At 45.4% G+C, this 20,336-nt stretch overlaps 1 protein-coding gene across 1 annotated transcript; it reads left to right on the top strand.

The window, feature by feature from the left end:
- The first annotated feature begins 1,164 nt into the window (after positions 1-1,164).
- Positions 1,165-16,053, top strand: ERN1 (endoplasmic reticulum to nucleus signaling 1). Its single transcript, XM_072414063.1, has 22 exons — positions 1,165-1,317; positions 2,625-2,745; positions 3,517-3,550; positions 3,825-3,897; positions 4,235-4,307; positions 4,674-4,796; positions 5,333-5,434; positions 5,538-5,799; positions 5,882-5,960; positions 6,061-6,226; positions 6,526-6,644; positions 8,689-8,883; positions 8,957-9,224; positions 10,171-10,258; positions 10,533-10,722; positions 10,810-10,909; positions 10,985-11,184; positions 13,714-13,861; positions 13,934-14,061; positions 14,464-14,587; positions 14,882-14,949; positions 15,030-16,053. Exons 1-22 carry the CDS (start codon positions 1,273-1,275, stop codon positions 15,243-15,245), a joined length of 2,922 nt encoding a protein of 973 aa, XP_072270164.1. The 5' UTR covers positions 1,165-1,272; the 3' UTR covers positions 15,246-16,053.
- The last annotated feature ends 4,283 nt before the right edge of the window (positions 16,054-20,336 follow it).

The raw sequence follows: 20,336 nt of genomic DNA, 5'->3' as shown, positions 1-20,336 counted from the left end.
CTATAGATTGCTTTAAGAAAAAGCTGGATGATTTCTAGAAGCACAGAATATAACTGGGGATTAAGGATTTATAGTAAAGATAACAGTGACTGCTGATCCAGGGAACATCCAATTGCCTCATGGGATCAGGAAGGAATTTTTCCCTGTTGAAGCAAATTGTACCCGGGGTTGTTTTGCCTTCCTCTGGACCAACTATGTCCTATAGGGTTTTATATCTGGGATATGGTTATTCCCTAGTGGTTGGACTTGATGGATTTATGTCTTTTTTCAACCTAACCTACTATGTAACTATGTATAGATATTGTTACTAAATCTTCTGATCACACAAAGGAGGCTGGGGGGGGGGGTCACATCCTAATCAGCCAATCACTGATGGACCCTAGGATGGGGGGGGGGTCACATCCTGGTCAACCAATCACCAATTGTCTCTGGGATAGGGGTGGGAGGGACACTTCCTCTTCAGCCAATCACTTATAAACCCTAGGATGAGGGGCGGGACATAAAATGTCAGTCACATGTCCACTCACCACTCCTCCGATCTGATCAGGTGACACAAAAGGCAGATGGAGCCCCAGTCAGGTGACAACTGGAGGCCTTATGACACAGACTTAGGTGACGTTGTCACTGAATTGGCAGCCAGCTATAAACATCCAACCGGAACAATTCTCAGTCATCGCTGTGTGCCAATCATTACCTAATGTCACATTCATATCTATAGGTAACCTAATAATTTCATAAGTGACCCCAATACCACACAAGTGACCCCATTACCTCACTAGTGACCCTATAACCCCACAGGTGACCCCATTACCTCACTAGTGACCCTATTACCTCAGAAGTGACCCCATTACCACACTAGTTACCCCATTACCTAACTAGTGACCCAATTAACATACAAGTGACCCCATTACCTCACAGGTGACACATCCGAGGAGTATGTGGAATGTACCCACCTTACCCGGTGTAGAGAAGCCCGCTCTTGCCCGGTCATTCTGGCACCGCTATTCCCCTCACACTGGAGTTGGAGTTCTTCCATATCGTTCGGTAACTCCCCAGAAGGCGGGAAGAGGAGTTCAGTCAGCCTGGGGGCGGGGTCATGTGACGTTTGTTCAGTCAACATGGGGGCGGGGTCATGTGACGTTTGTTCAGTGGGCGGGGTCACGGTTTGTGCAGGGTTAGGGGGCGGTCCTTACACCAGGAAGAGGGCGGGGCTGACGGTCGGTAATGGAGGAGCGCGGATTCGGTGTTCGGTGGTCGGTGTGAGGAGCCGGGATGGGGCCCGCAGCGCTTTTCATTGTGCTTTTCCTTTGTCTGACGGTGAGAGGACATCTTTCTATATACCTACCGTATGGCTCTCACCTGTGTGTTATTGTCAGCTGGTCTACCTGCGGTGTGACCCGGGAGCACCTACCGAACCCGAAATATTCACACCTTACCCATATACCTACCTGCAGGGCCCGTGTATGTGTACAGGACACTTTCCACTGCCATATGGTGGCCCTAACCTGTGTATTGGGTACTTACCTGTACTGACTACCCCTCCCCCACCAATACACCCTACTTACCTGTGCTGACTGCTCCTCCCCCATCGATACACCCTACTTACCTGTACTGAATGCCCCTCCCCCACCAATACACCCTACTTACCTGTACGGAGGAATGTCTCTGTATACCGGTGGGAGGTAACTGAGGCTCTGTTTTGCCCTTCTGTTACCACTTTATGCAGATTCCACAGATTGATGGAGATGCCTGAAAATTGCCTGGTCAGTGTATACAGCTGGGGGCAGCAACCTACAAATAAGCGTTTACTGATGCTGGACTGGCTGAGTTGGTGGTAACCAATATCAACCACCGTCCGTGTGTCTGGACAGAAGGAGAGGAGACTGCTGATTGGTTGTTCTGATTGTGGCCATCTATCTGTCCCTTCTCACAGATAGGACTTTCTCCTCTTATCCTGAAAAGTTGCTGGCGTGTTGACATGGAGGCGCCAAGGTTGGTGGACCTATTGTTGTGGTGGAATTGGGATGGAGGTGTCAGGTGGGGTCTGCAATGTTCTGTGGTCGGCTCTCATTTCTTGTGTGGACGGCTTGGAGGGGAAGTGATGGCTGGAACCACGTGCAGCACTGCCTGCTATGGCTCAGGGTTGTGACGGTTTGACATTTACAAGTCAATAAACAATGATGTAATAGCTGGAAAGAAGACGGGATTGTGTTCCTCTTATATAAGATGGGAGTACCACTGAGACACGCATACAGTGCAGGTAGTGCCGCTGCAGGATCTGCCAGTCTTCTGTTTTATCTTTGTTTGCTATCCATTCACCCATGCAGTGTGAGAGCAAACCTGAGCAGCCTCATGGGAAACAAACATGTGCACCAAGCTATTTCTGTCCACCGAAACCAGAAGACTCTAGAAACTTCCTACTGCTGGTGTGTGCACCCTCCAGGTGGATGGAAGGACAGCGCCCTCCAGGTGGATGGGAGAAGACTCCACCCTGAAATCCAGCTGAATGGCAGCCATTGCCATAGAAATATTCTAATAGGATTGTGGGTTGGCGGTCACTTAATGTGTAGTGGGATATGTTTGTGTGGCCCCTTTATTAATATTGTCTTTCTGTTTTCTTCCAGGGTGGTGGAAGGGCAAATACCGTATCTCTGCCAGAGACTCTTCTGTTTGTCTCCACCTTGGATGGCAGCCTCCATGCTGTTAGCAAAAGGACTGGGGCAATTAAATGGACATTAAAAGAAGGTGAGAAAGGGGCAATAAGTTGTGGTGGTGAAGTGTGATGGGGTTCAGACAGATGAATAGTGAAAGGGTATGGGGGGGGGGGGCTTTTTGATATGGCGCAGGCTGACATGGGGGTGAGGGGTTGCAATGCAACATTGGAGCAAAAGCAAAAAAAGTTTGGTTGGGGTGGCTCACATTGACATGATGGTGTGGAGGGGGTGGGCTGGGGTAGAATTGTACTCTGCCTTGTTGGGGAGAGGTGGGGTAGGAGCTCTGTTTGGTATGGTGCAGGATCAGGAGGCAAAGGGGCAGTCTGACATTATGGGGGCAGGTTGGGGAGAGGTGGAGTAGGAGCTCTGTTTGGTATGGTGCAGGATCAGGAGGCGGTAGGATGTGGCACTCGGGACAAGAGGGGCGGCCGGGGCACAGGTGCAGTCTGACATGGTGCTGTGTGCATTGCAGGGGCACAGATTATCATGATGGTGTGGAGGGGGTGGGCTGGGGTAGAATTGTACTCTGCCTGGTTGGGGAGAGGTGGGGTAGGAGCTCTGTTTGGTATGGTGCAGGATCAGGAGGCGGTAGGATGTGGCACTCGGGACAAGAGGGGCGGGGGGGAGGGTTGGCCGGGGCACAGGTGCAGTCTGACATGGTGCTGTGTGCATTGCAGGGGCACAGATTATAAATAAAGATTGGTACTTTTCTATAGATGAGGGATTGGTGTGGATGAATACAGACAATTGCTTATATCTCTCTTCCTTGTGATCTAATGGTCTTTCTTCTTTTCGCTGACAGATCCGGTACTGCAGGTACCCACACATATGGAAGAGTAAGTACCTCTTTGGAACCATTTTCCTTTCCCCAGAATACAGCACTGCAAGGTGCCAGTGACATTGCACCCTGGTCATGCTCTGCACATTTGTTCTGTGACCTCAGAGCACCAATCAGGAGAATAGTGTTATGTGCTGAGTATATCATGGTTCTAATTGGCCCTGTAGGGGCCCTCATATATATACCAGGTCTCTGATGAGTCCATTCACCTCTCTCTGCTAATACATGTTAAGTGATGGGCAGAATGTGTCACTCATCTCCCTTTTCCCCAGGCCGGCCTTCCTTCCTGATCCCAATGATGGCAGTCTGTACACCCTGGGCAGTAAGCACAGCGAGGGTCTGACGGTAAGATTGTGTGTCTGTCATATGTGAGAATACACCGCTGGACATATTACATGGGATGTGTGTGTTGTATGTATGAGCTGCACCACATGCACTACCCAGCATCCACCAATCATGCATGCAAGCTTAGGAAGACTAGGAATGTTTTTGTGTCTGTTTTACATTACTGAAGGAGGTGAAATAATCTGCTGAAGAACAAATAGCTTTTACTAGAAGAATCATTGTTTGATTTAGCACGGGGCAGATAGTGAGATTTCTGCTATTCTCTCTGTGTTCTATAGGAATGATTGGCTCTCAAACCAAGATGAGTTTACATCTTATATCTTTTCTATGTTTGCAGAAACTGCCCTTCACTATCCCTGAACTGGTCCAGGCCTCTCCGTGTCGTAGCACTGATGGAATATTGTATATGGGTAAGTGGCGGGTGGTATGGTGAGAATATGTGTTATGCTGTGTATGTGTGTGTATTGATAGATAATCTGTGCAGCCATTGTGTGAATCCACTGACTTATGTGGTGAATGTTTGTTGTGTTTTGTTCTTACAATAAGTCGTCTTTTTGTACCTCCCTATCATATGAAGAATGTGGATTGTCCATAAGTGATGGGGAAGTTGGCACAGATATGTGTTCTGCCTGCTATGTGTGTTCAGTCACCAGGAGAACCTGTGAATGCCGGCATTGATAGTGACCGGTCTTCTGTGCAGTTCAGTAGCAATGTCAGAATGATGTAATGATGTTAGGTGTAGTCCTTATTACATTGGTGTTTTGTGTCATTTACAGGGAAGAAACAAGATGTTTGGTATGTTGTGGATCTGTTAACCGGGGAGAAGCAGCAGACTCTGACTTCTACCTTTGCAGAAAGTGTCTGTCCGTCCACCTCTCTGCTGTACCTGGGCAGGACAGGTGAGTTCCCATCATAACTGGACGATGTGCTAGCTCTGGATATCACAGACCTCTGCTGGTATATTGCTGCATTCAGTCATCTGATCTGATCACCCCATTCTATTGGTGTTTCTCCGCACCAGTGGTCGCCAACCTTTTTAGTCCTGTGGACCACTAAAATTACCGGCTCCAGACCGCACATGCGCGGGGAGCCAGGTGTCACTGGTGTCATGATAGCATGACCCCTAACCCAGATCTGAGCCTGCAATGGGAGAGTGGGTACGTTGTGTCCCGGGACACATCCCCCCCCCACTTACCTTAGCCAGGGATTTGTACAAGGGACATGATATTAATGATGTTCCCCACACAGGTGTAGGTCTATAAACCTAATGACAAACCATTTAGTTATTCAGCATGGTAAATCAAACTCCAACGTTCTCTGCCCTCTGTAGACTGGTGCAGCTGATTGGCTGCCTTGTATCTGTTTAAGTAATTGCGTTGCGTGTTATTTTTCACCTTGATGTCTGGATGGTAAAAAATTGTATTTTGTATTTCAGAGTATACAATCACCATGTATGACACAAAGAATAAAGAACTTCGCTGGAATGCCACCTACTATGACTATGCAGCCACCCTGCCGGATGAAGGCACTGACTATAGTAAGCTCCATTTTATGGCTGTCTGGGGTCAGATCCTTGGAAGTTTGTTATTTGCTTTTTCTTCATAGAGGAGAATGTGAGTTCACTCTTGCTGTTCTTGCAGAAATGTCTCATTTTGTGTCTAATGGGGATGGTCTGGTGGTGACGGTGGACAGCGATTCAGGAGATGTCCTGTGGATCCAGAATTATGCCTCTCCAGTAGTGGGGGTCTATATCTGGCAAAGAGAGGGTCTCCGGAAGGTCCTACACACTAACGTGGGAGTGGAGACACTGCGCTATCTCACCTTCATGTCCGGGGAGGTTGGTCATATCACAAAGTGGAAGTATCCCTTCCCTAAAGAAACCGAGACTAAAAGTAAACTGATGTGAGTATACAGCGAGTGGCAGGTGTATAAATCCGGGAAAATGAGATATGTCACTGACCAGACTTCTCTTCCTTGTGTCCAGGCCGACATTGTATGTGGGCAAATATTCCAGCAGCCTGTACGCCTCATCCTCCCTGGTACATGAAGGGGTCATCGTGGTGGTAAGTGTCTCTGATATCAAACATTTTTGGAGAGGTTGACTGTGTTGTGACTTCACATGAAAACCAATTGGAAGTCATGCAGGGATTTTCTTGTCTTTAGCCCAGAGGAAGAGCCATCCCACTGCTCGATGGTCCCAGCGCTGATGGGGTGACGATCGAGGGTAATGGAGAGTGCGAGTTTACACCCAGCACTGATCTGAAAACACTGCCTGGTGGGAAAGGGAAAGACAAGCTGAGTTACTGGAGGAACCAGTGGCTTTTAATAGGTATGAATTCTACCCGTCTGTTCACTTTTAGGCCCGCAATACTTGGCTCCAGACTGTTCTGAGATCCCATAGAGAATCCCTAGGCACAGAAGTCTGCTCTATAAGAATGTGCTGGGAGCTCTTAGGAACCAGAAGGATTTCATATTTCACTTATCTGACTATTCATACCTGGTTGTCATAAGTAATTGATTCACTGACTATTAATATTGTGTTTCCTTAATAAGACCAGTCATGTGTAGGTGTTATGTCTTCTCCCAGATCAAACAGAATAAGACCTTATTACTTTTTTATATGTACAGGACACCATGAAATTCCATTGTCTGCACCAACCAAAATCCTGGATACCTTTCCTCCCACCCTGCCCCGAGGAGTGGAGAATGTTATAGAGCCTGCACGGGACAAAGCACGTTTCAATGAGGTGAGTACAGTGTGATAGTCATTGTATGTATGTCCATGGTTGTGGTCTGTTCATTATTTATATGGAGAAGAACATATTCTAATCCTAATATAATATTTAGTTCTATCTAAAGTATGTAAGCTATTTGTGTATTAAGGATTTAAAGTAAAGATAACAGAGACTGCTGATCCAGGGAACATCCGATTGCTTCATGGAATCAGGAAGGAATTTTTTTCCCCTTTTGAAGGAAAATGTACCCGGGGTTGTTTTTGCCTTCCTCTGGATCAGCTATGTCTTATGGGGTTTAATATCTGGGATATGTTTATTTACCTAGTGGTAGAACTTGATGGACTTATGTCTTTTTTCAACCTAACCTACTATGTAACTATGCTTAGCAGATAAATGTACAGCAAATGATTTGTCATAGTTGACATTCAGCAGGAATTTTCCACTTCTCCGTTTATCATGTCTGCAGAGCAGTTCTTCCAGCCATGAATATCAGCCGGGTGCAGGTCTGCTTTCTGTGTAGTACTCTGTAAATCCAAACATCTTAAATTCTCTATTATCTCTTCTTGGTACTGAAGTGGCCAAACCACCAATATCCCCCACACTATGCATTCATCACTGGGAAAACGTGTTAATATTGGTGCACATTGCTTTGTCCCCAGCCACCTGAGACATGATTGGATTGGTCAGACGAGTATTGGTCAGACGAGTATTGTAATAGAGTAACACCCTGGTGTTTATATTCATGGATCTACTGATACTGCAGTGCTCATATTCTCAATGTGCCTGTTCCATGTAAGCATACATTAAGAAGATGTCACCTCTGTTAGCATTGTGCACTGTAATGGTGTCAGTATGTGTCAGTTGTACAGCGGTACTAAATGTCCGGTGATTGTAGACTATTCATTTACATTGCTCTTGGCTGGAAGACTCCTGTAGGGTGGAACATTACTGCATGTCCTATGTTGGTAGATTATTCATCTTACTTTGATCTCTGTAGGAAGTTCCTTCAGGGGAAGGTGGAACAGCTCATTTGGTCATTGACCATTCAAAATCTCTTTAGAAAGCTCCTTTTAGGAAGGGTGGAACAGTGCTGTTGTGTTTGTAGAACATTCATCTTGCTGAAATCTGTGCACAAAGCTACTTCTGGGGAGGGTGGAGGCTTATTGCCTATCATCTGTTTGTAGACAAATCCTTTGTGAGAAGCCTTTTGGGTAGGGTGGAGCAGAACTGTATATCCTCTGGTGGAAGCCGTTTTAGGGAGGATGAGCAGGCACCGTACGTCATCTGGTGTACAATGTTCAATGTATTGGCAGCCTTTTCCATCTGTGCACACATCTACAATATGGCTCCCTGACATGTGTTTTTGGTTAGAGCATTACAGTCCTCATTTCACAGTCCTGGCCCCTGGTTTTCCGTCAGATGGGAAATCTTATTATGAAATTGTGAATCTTGATACTGAGACATATATGTTCTCCCCACGTATAGAAACAATCAGGTAAAGGAACCATAAACTCCATGGTATCCCCTAAATCTAAAGCCTAGGAACTGGTCGGGTCACCTTTTTGGCTGGAAAGCCGTTCAGTAAAGATCATGATGGATCTGGATTGATATTTTTATGGATCTGTCAGATATTTGGGGTACACAAATATTCTGAATTTACTAGTTCATGGTGCTATACACAGGATTCAGGATTGACCAGTTCACATGTATGTTCTGGACTGAGTTATTCATTTTATGTACTTTTAAACCTCATAGGGTAAATGCAGAACTTTAAATTGCTAATCCGAGAGGAAGATTCTGTTGTAGATGTCCAATCAATGGGTATGCTTTAATTATGTAATATCATAATGTAAAAATGGATAAAATTCCAAAGCGTTTCCCAACATTTTGGCACTTCAATCATTGTTGTGCTCAGTTCTTTCGTGGTCTTTATTTAGAAATAATCTGTCACAACTGAGGGTCCAGTTCGGTGCTGGAAATTCTACCTCCTGTAGTGTTTTCAATCCTTGCTATGCCGGCTATCATCCATCATCATGAATTGGCCTTCTTTTGGCAGGATGTCCTTGGAATGGTGGACGAGCCCCCTGAACAGCTGCCTCCATCTCTGTCTCAGGAGATCTCTGACATATCAAAGCCATTTCTGCCCAAGCCGGAGGCTCCAGTGGACTCTATGTTAAAGGACCTTGCCACCATAATCCTCAGCACGTTTCTCCTGGCAGGATGGGTGGCGTTTGTCATCACCTATCCTAAGGTAAGAGAAATCATTGCCCTGGACCCCTCATGCCATCACTGGGCCCCAGTCATTATTGTGTCTTTGTCCTCAGACTGTTCAGCAGCAGCAGCAGTTGCAGCACCAGCAGTTCCAGAAGCAGCTGGAGGAGAAGATCCAACTTTTACAGAATCAGAATGCCCCCTTCCAGCCCGCTGAGGTGACCGCCGATGGGGATTATCTGGATATGACTGGCACACGAAGTGAAAGCTCAGCTAACAGCACTCCCAACATGTCACCAAAGGCCTCCAATCACTCAATGCACTCAAACCTGTCTGTGTCTGAAGTTGGTAGTGTCACCTCTGCAGAACAGGAAGATGGAGGTAAATGGAGCTCTGATTTATGTCATGGACATTGGTTAGGTCCAAATCCCCTCGAGTAGTCCATGTGTCTATAGACATACACAATGAATGTTTGCTTTTTTATCACTATACTTAGATCTATTTAACACTTATATTTCCCCCATTTAATGTACGGCGCTGCATAATGTGTTAGTGCCATATAAATACTGTTCAATATTAATAACTATTTGTCTTTCTCCAACACAGGGCCCAAAATATACCACAATCAGGAATCTGGAAATCTTAGATTTCATTTCACTGATTTGTGGTATCCTGTCACCAATATAAAAATAAAATTGTAAATAACGCAGGATTATTATCCCTTTCCCTAAAGAACTAAATTTGAGTCTTGTCCCTAAAGTACCTGGCCAGACCAACACCTAATCATGAAGGCCTCTGACTTATCTGCAGTAAAATAATAATATATACATTGGGTACGTCCAGTACAATACATAACTACAGATATAGAAGTTTTGTCCTTGGATTATCTCACACTGTATGTAGGGTATTCCTTTACTCTTCATATTAAGGTTCCTTCATTTAATATGATTTGGGGAATGTGAAATTGTATATATATTCTATAGAAAGGTCTTTTCCATCACTTTCATATTGGAATTTGGGATCAACAACCCTTCAAGTTTTATATGACTGGAATACAATTTAAATCTGGATTGTGTGCAGTGTAAAGCTTTGCTCCAATGACAGTATGAATAAATATTACAAAGATGGATGTATCCTTCTGCCTGAATAATAATATTAGAATTAAGGATTAAAAAGCACAGAGGTTGCCGTCTGATCCTGTGTGGTGGTCGGGGTAGCAGTGGTTCTGCTTTTGTTTTATTTTCTTATATCCCTCCACCATATATTGCAAAATTGGTGCAAGAGTTCTGGCTTCTATGTCATTTTTATTTCTTGTTTTTTTCCCCAGATGATGACGGGATGGTGACGGTGGGGAAGATCTCCTTTAACCCCCGTGAGGTCCTCGGTCACGGTGCAGAGGGAACCATCGTCTACAGGTGACTATTGAACTGTAACCCTGTGATCATGCTGATTTCCTTTATATATTAGTCAAGGGGTCACCCAACCCCTTCTCAGTGATGGGAGCTCACCTTTCCTTGGTTCACTTGTTCTTTCCCTAGTTCATTCCCCAGTCTGCAGTCATCTTTCACTCAGATGGGACAGTAAAATGGAAACGGTTGTCCTGCAGCAGCACTTTGTTCTAAGGTGGAGCTCCTTTTAGCTTTTTCTAGCCGGTTGTTCATATTTTATATTGCTCTGTAATATCTGCAGGGGGTGCTTCGATAACAGAGATGTGGCAGTGAAGAGAATCTTACCAGAGTGTTTCAGTTTTGCGGACAGAGAAGTTCAGCTGCTGAGAGAGTCTGATGAGAATCCCAATGTCATCCGCTACTTCTGTACAGAGAAAGATCGCCAGTTCCAGTATATTGCCATTGAGCTGTGCACAGCAACCCTGCAGGAGGTTTGTAATTACTCGTCAGGATTATAGATGTGCCGGGATCACCGTGTGTGCATGGCATGTGTCTCATACCTCTCTTTTATTCTTCAGTATGTTGAAGAGAAGGACTTTGATCGGCATGGTCTGGAACCCATAATTCTCCTGGAGCAGACAATGTCCGGCCTGGCTTATCTTCACTCCCTGAATATTGGTAAATAAATTATCTGATGTCTGGGCCAAACTCTATTATTGGATTATAATAAAGTGCATCATTGTCTTCTTTCAGTGCACCGAGACCTGAAGCCACACAATATCCTCATTTCCATGCCCAATGCTCACGGCAAAGCCAAAGCCATCATCTCCGACTTTGGGCTGTGCAAGAAGCTGGCAGTGGGTAGACACAGCTTCAGCCGGAGATCCGGGGTTCCTGGCACTGAAGGATGGATTGCCCCGGAAATGTTGAGCGAAGATTTTAAGGAGAACCCTGTAAGTAAAGCTGTGTTATTACTAGGTGTAATTCCAACCCCACACAATACAATTTGATTGTGAAATCTTTTTTCCAAATAATATGCCAGTTTGGAAATATATTGAATCAATATTTATTAGGCTTTCCTGGTATTGCATTGAACCCAGATCAAAACTGGTAGAAGTACCTGATATGTGCCGGTGTCATTATTGTAGTTTTGGAAGGGGGGTCACAGGTGTAGGTATACAGGTGTTGTCTTTAGGAAGGATTTGGTGCCGGTCATCCTTCTAATCTGCTGATCCTCATACTCTGGGTGCTGCTGTCTTCTGAAGATATGTCTCATACATTACAATTTATATATCTCCACTATGTAAATATTGGGCCTGGAGGTTTTGTACCTGGGATTATCTAGCCCAGGATATAATGCCTCCTACTTCCTCACCCTGCCCTGCTGTAGGGTAACACACAGTTCTAGCTTTTCTTTCAATCAAAGCTCATCTCTACATCACCACTGGATCTGATCTCTTCATATGCAGCTCTTACCTGCAGGCAATCCGTATTGGGACCCTGCTGGACTGGAAATTTCAGGGATGGCCCGGAAGTTCTCTTTTGGCACTGGTTCAGCATAAAGAACTTTCCTGACCCAGTTCTGGAAGTTACAGTGAAGCACTTCCCAGGTCTAGAGATGTTGGCAATGCTTCAGTGTTTATCTGGTCTCCAAAGGTTTAATAACTAAGGCCAATCGGGACCAGCACCAGGAGTTACTTTACTTTTTGTATTATTGGGGAACCTTGAATCTCCTTTTCCCACCAGTTTCTGAAAAGTTTAATATGAAATGGAGCAATAGTGTACAGCGCTGCGTAATATGTTGGCGCTATATAAATCCTGTTTAATAATAATAATAATAGTGAATTGCTACATGTGCACCCATGCTCCTTTTTGTTTCATCACACACCAATGTTTCTGCATGGGATTTGGATCTTTCCTGCAGCCCACTTACAGTAACCTTCATGTGTTTGGGTTCTGTACATTTACATGAGCTTACATTCCAGTAGGTTCCGTGTTTGTTCCCTCCTCTTCTAAGGTCTGGGGTTTCCTGTGTGCTTCTGTGATGTGTCAGTATGTTGTCCCTGTCTGTACATGGGTTTCTTCTGGGTATGGTATTGTCCTCCCACATCCCAAAAATAGACTGCTAGGTATTATTTACATCCCCCCTTTACTAAACTGACATTAGATTGTGAGCTCCCATGGGACACATGGATATGACATGGTTGTGTGATATCTCCTGATACATAAATACAAGATAATAGGATAAATCCATTCTTTCAGCCATCACTTTCTGAGCCATTGGTCCCAGCGAATGTCTGGTTCCGGCTCTTTCCATTATCTCAGGAACATTTCTTCCCAGCCCACTGCTCTATTTACAACTGATTGTTATGGCTCTCATTAACTGGACCCCCCCCCCCCCTCCCATGGCTCTATGTGTGAATCACTTGGGCTGAATTTCTGGTTCTTTGTCACTTTATCTATGAAGCAATTAGAATAATTGATCCCTCAGGCATGAAATCTGCTTCACTAAAACTTGATCTGCTTATCAAAGAGATCACAGACGGAATACAACACAAAGGAGAATCCCAAAGATGAAGCTTTCCACGGAAGTCCCCGGGTCGCTTGGTTGACTCATTGCTCCTTTTCATGGTGTTTTTTCTTTGTACTCCTCAGAGGGCAGGATGAATCTTTCAGGTGAAAAGTCCTGCCCAGGGTTTGTGTGTTAGGTGTGTTAGGGGCAGATCTCTCTCTAGTTGGTTTATTTGTTTCCGGCTTTTTCCGTGGCCAGGGTCTCTGTCCGGGCTTCTCCTGGGCTTGGTCCTGCTCCATAATCGTCTCTGCACCTTTTAATGTCTTACAGTTATTCCAGATTTTGTTTTCCATTCCCGGCTGTGAAAGGTGATCATTCCCATCGGGTAGACAGTGTCCTCTCCTAATATCCGGGCCCTTCAGCTGCAGACAGACCCCCTGAACCCCTCAGATAAACTGTGTCCCAAAAGTGAAAGATTTCCCTTGCCCTTCAGTGGATGACAAGGAAAATGTAATTTCTGTATTGACAATGACATTTTCCTATCCTGAGGTCTCACCCCTCCCTTTTCCAGACATTCGCTCACTATTGCTTTTACTACAAAATAATGACATTCTGCTAGTGGAAGGGGGCTTTGTTTTCTTGCAAATGTCTAACCCCCCCTGTAGGTGGCAGCAGGTTTATAATTACCATTGTGAGAGGCAGATTTCTTGGCCAGGGGTATTATGGTAAACACTTTTAGCTGGAGCCATTCACTTACAGTGTGGTATTGTCCTCTCTGTAGTACCCCAGCTACTTCTGGTATATATTGTACAGCGCTGCGCCATAAGTTGGCGCTATATAAATACACGTTATTATTAATATAATGATCGCAACAATTAGACCCTTTCTACTCATTCTGCAGCCATACTTTTCTCTTGTAGCAGGTCCTGGTTCTCTGAGTGTCTGACCATAGCTGATATTTTTATTTCAGACCTATACCGTGGACATCTTCTCTGCTGGCTGCGTCTTCTACTACGTGGTCTCAGAGGGCAAACACCCCTTTGGCAAGTCCCTGCAGCGGCAAGCCAATATCCTCCTCGGAGCTTACAGCTTGGATAGTCTGAACCTGGACATCCATGGTGAGAGCCGCAGCCTGATATCCGTGCGCCATGATGGCGTTTCTGTCCTATAATCACCTTCTCTTATTGCAGAGGACCTTGTGGCCCATCACCTCATCCAACAGATGATTGACAAGGACCCTCAGAAACGCCCGTCCGCCGAGGCTGTCCTAAAACACCCGTTCTTCTGGGGCCTGGAGAAACAGCTTCAGTTCTTTCAGGTGAGATTATTGTATTGTGATGGAAATTACTTTTACTGTCACAGAAATCCGCATTTCAGTCATCACATGACCATTTATTGGGAATTTACTGGTAATTTGCACATGTTCTATATTTCATCATGACTTTGTGACCTATAGATAGAGATTCCTGGACTCTGTATATTGCTGTGCTGAGCCATAGGAGACAATATTGGGCAATCCTCTGGAGCCCCCGAGCAGCAAGCAGAGGTTGTAATGATGTGATTCCCCCCATGTAGAATTATGCTGATCGGACTCTGGTTCCTCCTGTAATAGTTTCTAGATTGTTCAATCTAACGAGCTTTCCCTGGATACAGCGCACTGGGTTATTCTTCCATTGGATTTGTTTTCTTCTCCGGTTGTAATTCTCTTCATTTCCTGCAGGATGTCAGTGACCGAATAGAAAAAGAGCCTCTGGATGGGGCAATTGTCAGACAGCTGGAAAGAGGTGGAAGAGACGTAGTGAGGCTGGATTGGAGGGAGCACATCACCGTTCCACTGCAGACCGGTATGTGTTAGCGCCATGTAATAGTGTAATAGACCAAACGCCTGTCTGTACCAGCGTATAGTACGGGGACACGTGACTACCACATTATCACTGTATGCCAGTTGTGCCCACGGTACGGGGACATGTGACTTTACCAGATTATTATCCTGTGTGTGGTGACACAGAGTGATAGAAGATTTGAACATTTATTGCTGCCTCTCGGGAAGTGGGGGGGGGGGGTGTAACACCGAATTAGCCCCATACCATCTCAGTGTTTTTGGAGGAACCCTGGTAGATCTTTTCTTCTTCTCGCAGATCTCAGGAAGTTCCGCAGTTACAAGGGGCGATCGGTTCGGGATCTCCTGCGGGCGTTACGTAATAAGGTGAGTAATAAGGGCCGGCAGAGCGGAGGGCTGGGGGTAGAATTTACAATGATTCTTCACTATTTTTCCTCTTTTTACAGAAACATCACTACAGAGAATTACCGCCAGAGGTGCAGGAAACTCTGGGAATCGTCCCTGATGACTTTGTCCGCTATTTCACCTCTCGCTTTCCACGACTTTTGCTGCACACTTACCTTGCAATGGGACTCTGTAGCCAAGAGAGACTGTTTCACCCTTATTATGTGCACGGCTTATCCGAGCCAGCACGGAGTTTGCAGCCCCATGATGAGGATTGAATTATTTATATACTGTTTTTTACTGGAGTCCTGGCCTGTGAAGGCCAAAGACCTTGCAGAGTGCCTTAAGCTGTTATCCCGTCATCTCCCTGTAGAAGGCAGCACAGATGACAAGCGGAGACCTTTCTTCCCGCCGTGTCTTGGTGGTAATGGTGTGCTATATGTCACCTGGGTTGTGGGGGCTGGCAGGGTCTCTGGGCAGAGATGGGTAGCGGTGTGGCAGAAATACAAACAAGATGTTTTAGAATTGTATTTTTCACCAGAATTGAAGGTTTTTATTGATGAAGTGATGGGTTTTATGGGTCAGCCAGGTTTTGCTCAGGTTTTATGGGCAGAGGTCAGTATTTGTGTGATGTGGTATCTCCTGGTATCTTGCTGCATTCCCAGAATTCTCAGTGGCAAGAAGCACTTACCGTTATGTTACTTACCAGTGAGAGTGGGGTAATTATTGGTGCCAGGGGCAGTCCTTCTGTACCATCATCTCTGGGTTTTGGAAATCACAATCATTTGTTTTTTATTTTCAGTTTTGTAACCTTTTTTATTCTTAAGGAAATTTAGGGGAAATGGTAATGTTTTAATTTTTTTTTATTCAGTAATGCTCAATAAGGTTCCTTATTTTCTAAAAAACAAAAAAACATAAAAGTGATGGTTCTTTTCAGCCGACCTCGATGACATTTGATAACGACGGTCATGTGAGTGAAAATAAAGCTACAGAAACGTGTAACGCTTGTGGCCTGATGGGATGACGTGCTTTGTTCAGTATTGCTGGGAATAATCTTATTTTATGAAATAAAAAATATCAATCTCAGGATTTTGTCTGTTCTTATAATTGTATATTGTGGAGTGTGAGCACAGATATCCCCTCCTGGGACAACATTGGGAAGCTTGGCTATTATTCTGTCACCTGGATTACCTGTGATAATAAAGGTAGCAGAAGGTTGGAATGTCATGTGAGAATCTCGTACCGCAATCTGACTCCATCATTCTGTAGCTCCAATTCTTGCTGCTTCCTCGGGTCACTGGAAGTTTCCATTTTTAAAGGGCTTCTCAGTGGGCGGTCAGGAAATTGCTGCCTTTGTATTTTCATCTCCTCAGTCCTCTAAGAATTGCACCCACCACAAGGTGGCGCAGAGGAGCCACAGCACCGTGTGATGGCGGCCGGGTCTCTGCCCCTTTCATGTGTCTTCCCCTTTCTTCCTTCCCATATCATGCAGACTTCCATCACCCAAATATTCAGCAATCTTTGCCCGGGTTGTGCTTCTCGGCTCTTACAGGGCGATTCTCTTTATTCCCGATCCCTATAGCTGACCGCCTGCCTTCATTCCATACTCGGGTAATGTTACCAAGCTAAGGGAGGGGGGATGCAAGATCAACGCAGACCATAATGCAAAGTTTGTAGCATTTACCAGCTAGCCTGCAAACCAAACACAAAACTATTTTTTTAAAAATCGAGGTTGTAGTACATTTTCAACTTTAGGTGGAAGCCACGCCACTTCCCAAGGCCCCTCTCTGATAATTTGGAGCTAGGGTTCCTATTTAGAGTTCTTTCAAATGAATATGTAAATAACTGGAGCTGATATGCCTGGGGGGCTGCCGGCATGGAATCTTCAGCTGCATTTGTGCTGTGCTAGGTGTTTGGGTGCGTCCCTACACCTTTGAGGAATGGGCATCCTCCGGGTCTACTATCTGAGACAGTGCTTGTGCCCAGTAGCTTGGTGTAACACTTGGAGGTGTCTCATAAAGAACAACCACAGAGTAGCATCAGCCCCACATATTGTGTATGAACAGATTGTGTATTACCAGTTTGTACCACAAGATGGCAGAAGAGTAACTAACATTACCTGTGCAAGCAGTACACAGATCTGCCACAAGGTGGCATCAAAATAATGGTACCGTATTTTTCGCCGTATAAGACGCTCCGGAATATAAGACGCACCCAATTTTAAAGGAGGAAAATCTAGAAAAAAAGATTCTGAAAGATTATTCCCCCTCTGATCACTCATGTGCCATTCATACCGGTATTCCCCTTCTGATCACTCATGTGCCATTCAAATTCCCTTTCTTATCACTCTGTACCTTTCAAATTCCCTTTCTGATCACTCTGTCATTCAAATTCCCTTTCTGATCACTCTGTCATTCAAACTCCCCTTCTGATCACTCTGTCATTCAAATTCCCCTTCTGATCACTCTGTGCTTTTTTTCTATTGTACGGCAGTTAGGACAGGGAACAGCAGGTGGCGCTGTGCCGGCTTCTTTCGCTTTGCTTTACAGACAGGAGAAAACACGATGCTGGCAGAGGAGAGAAGAGAGACACGCTGCTGCAGAGACACACGCAGGATCGGGTATCGGGTGAGTATAATATTTTAATTATTTTTTTTAACACATTTGTCGTATAGGACGCACTAACTTTTCCCCCTCAGTTTTGGGGAAGAAAAAGTGCGTCTTATATGGCAAAAAATACGGTAATTGTATGGGTGCTTCAATTATTCTTATTATTTTATTATTAAACAGGATTTATATAGTGCCAACATATTACGCAGCGCTGTACATTAAATGGGTGCTTCAATCTTAGTGGAGTAAAGGGCCTTGCAACTTTATAGGAAGTGACCGAATGTAACCACAAGAGTTGATGCTGTTACAAAAAGCTACCACACGAGAGCAGCATTTTTCTATGGGTAAAATAATGGCTGCTCTTGGCCTAGTTCAATTTTAATTGAAGTATAAAAAAAACAAATCAAAAGTGTGAGTATGCAGTGAAAGTTAAACTGTTACCACGTTCTACGTCTGAATGCAGATAGGCTATACTATTCTGTATATAAAACACAGGGTAATGTCATAGATTCACCGCCAGGTGGCAGCAGTGTAATGGTGTTACTGCCACGTATGGAAATACTTTGAGTTCAGCCGGATTCAACCACCAGATGGCAGCAGGTTAGTTGTAATACTGCCTTGTATGGGAATACTGTGTGAGCGCTTTTGGATTTGACCACTAGGTGGCAGCGGAATAATAACCCATGAAAAACTTGTGTAAGCGCTGCCGCCTTCCAACCCCTAGGTGGCAGCCGATTAATGGTAAAAACAGTCGCTTATGCAAATACTGCGTGAGCGCAACCGGTTCCTCACCACAAGATGGCAGCAGATTAAAGCCATGTATTTAAATACTGTTTGAGCATTGCCAAGTTCCACCACCTGGTGGTAGCAGAGTAGCAATAACACAACTCTGTATAGAAATACTGTGTGAGTGCTGCCGGATATCACCACCAGATGGCAGCAGATTGTAATACGGCCGTGTATGAAATTAGTGTGAACGCTGCCGGGTACACTTCGAGAGCTACCTACAGGAGGCAGCAGCTTATCTAAGTAACTTACTGCGCATGCCCGACTTCGACGCCTTATATGGGCAGGGGAAATGTCTCATCTTCAACAAAATGGCGCCGGTTGCGGACATATAAACCCGTAAATTATCCCGCGCCGCTCCGAGTTGTTTGGTCTGTAATAATGTTATTCGGCTCCGGTGATTCTCTTTGATGACGAGGTGTAAGCGGGGTGACCGCTGGAGGTGTGTGAATGGGACTCCGGCCTAATATGTGTAGAGATACCCCGACAGCGCTTCTAAGTGTACCCAGCAGGTGGCAGCAGAGTGCCTGTAAGGGATAATACAGCAGGCACGGCTCAGTACGCATGCCCATTATGTAGAAGGCGCACGTCCTATCATCAACAAAATGGCGCCTGTAGGGAACATTTGTTGACTGCGCATGCTCATAACTGCCATTTTATGTGTGATGAGCATAATTGAGGCCAGGGTTTGGATCTGATTACCGGGGGTAACGGGTTCCGGGGGAGGGGTGGTGGGTTCCGGGGGTATTTCATTTGGGGGGGGTAATGGATCCAGGATCCCAACAGGGTTTGGGGAATGTGGCATAGAAGTTTGTGTTTTATTTATTCCTGAAATATAATTGTATTACAGCTTGGCTCTGGTTTAGGGGTTTAGCAGCCAGCTAGGAGCCCGGCAATGATTTTGGGTTGCAGGTTCGATTCTCGCTCCTTTCTCTTGCCCCATTTAGGACTTTCCACCCCTGAAATAGGAGAATGAACACAGTAATGATTGAGCGGAGGTGAATAGCTCAGTGAATAAGAGCAGTTATAAGGGCGCCGTAAACTCAAGTTCGAATCCCGTAGTCCCCAGGTCAAGTCTGAGTGAATTGGGCGGATGAATATCACTCAATGACTGATGCGCAGTCGTTTCAAATCTCTGAGTGAATAGGGCGGATATGAATCACTCAGTGATGGAAGCACCGTAGTCCCTCGGATCCTGCAGACCCCATGCTCGAATCGCTGAGTGAAAGCTTGGAGGCCATGGACAACCCACCAGTCCGCTCCAGTCCCAGGCCGCTGAGGTCTGTAACGCCTGTGGGCAGCACATTAGGTTGTGGACCCCCCCGCCTCTTCCGGTCCATAGTCTGTGATATCATTGCAACAACTACAATAAATATGGGCTGTCTTACTGAGGCGGCCCATTCAAAAAGTGGGACTTAGGTTTTTATTGGCCTCACCCCATATATATATATATATACACCCCACCCAGGTACTGTAGAGTGTCTGAACCCCTCATGCTGGAAACATTTCCCGCCACAAAGGGGTTCAGGCACAGCACCGGGGACATGTGGATGTGTCAGGGTTTGAACTCACATCTCCAGCAGACCAGCCTGCGTCCTTATCCTCTGAGCTACCACCCCAGCTCATACATTGATCTCTTCGTTCTCTTATTTCAGACATTAATATGCTGAAATAAAAAGTAGTAAATACACAAAGATGAAAACCTGCAGCAGCTTTGCTCACTGGTACCTTTGTATCTTTTCCTAATTGTGAATCTTTCAGAACGTCTGAGCAGAACTCACAGGCTGCAAGTTCACAGAAAGGTCAGGTCGGGTCAGATTAGGTTGTTGGTGCCCACAGCAGGGCCCTAGGGGCTGGCACCCTGCTAATCACACAGCATTTGAGAGGAGAGCAGGCCGGCCCTCACAGTCACCCAATCTCCATTTGGCTGTCGCAGGTAAAGGTGACGTGTAGCATTGGGGTAAGGAAGCACCC

The sequence above is a fragment of the Pyxicephalus adspersus genome, chromosome 6 (assembly GCF_032062135.1).
Source record: "Pyxicephalus adspersus chromosome 6, UCB_Pads_2.0, whole genome shotgun sequence".
NCBI lineage: Eukaryota > Metazoa > Chordata > Amphibia > Anura > Pyxicephalidae > Pyxicephalus > Pyxicephalus adspersus.
The sequence above is the reverse complement of the archived record's forward strand: the minus strand, read 5'-3'. Positions and strand labels throughout refer to the sequence as shown.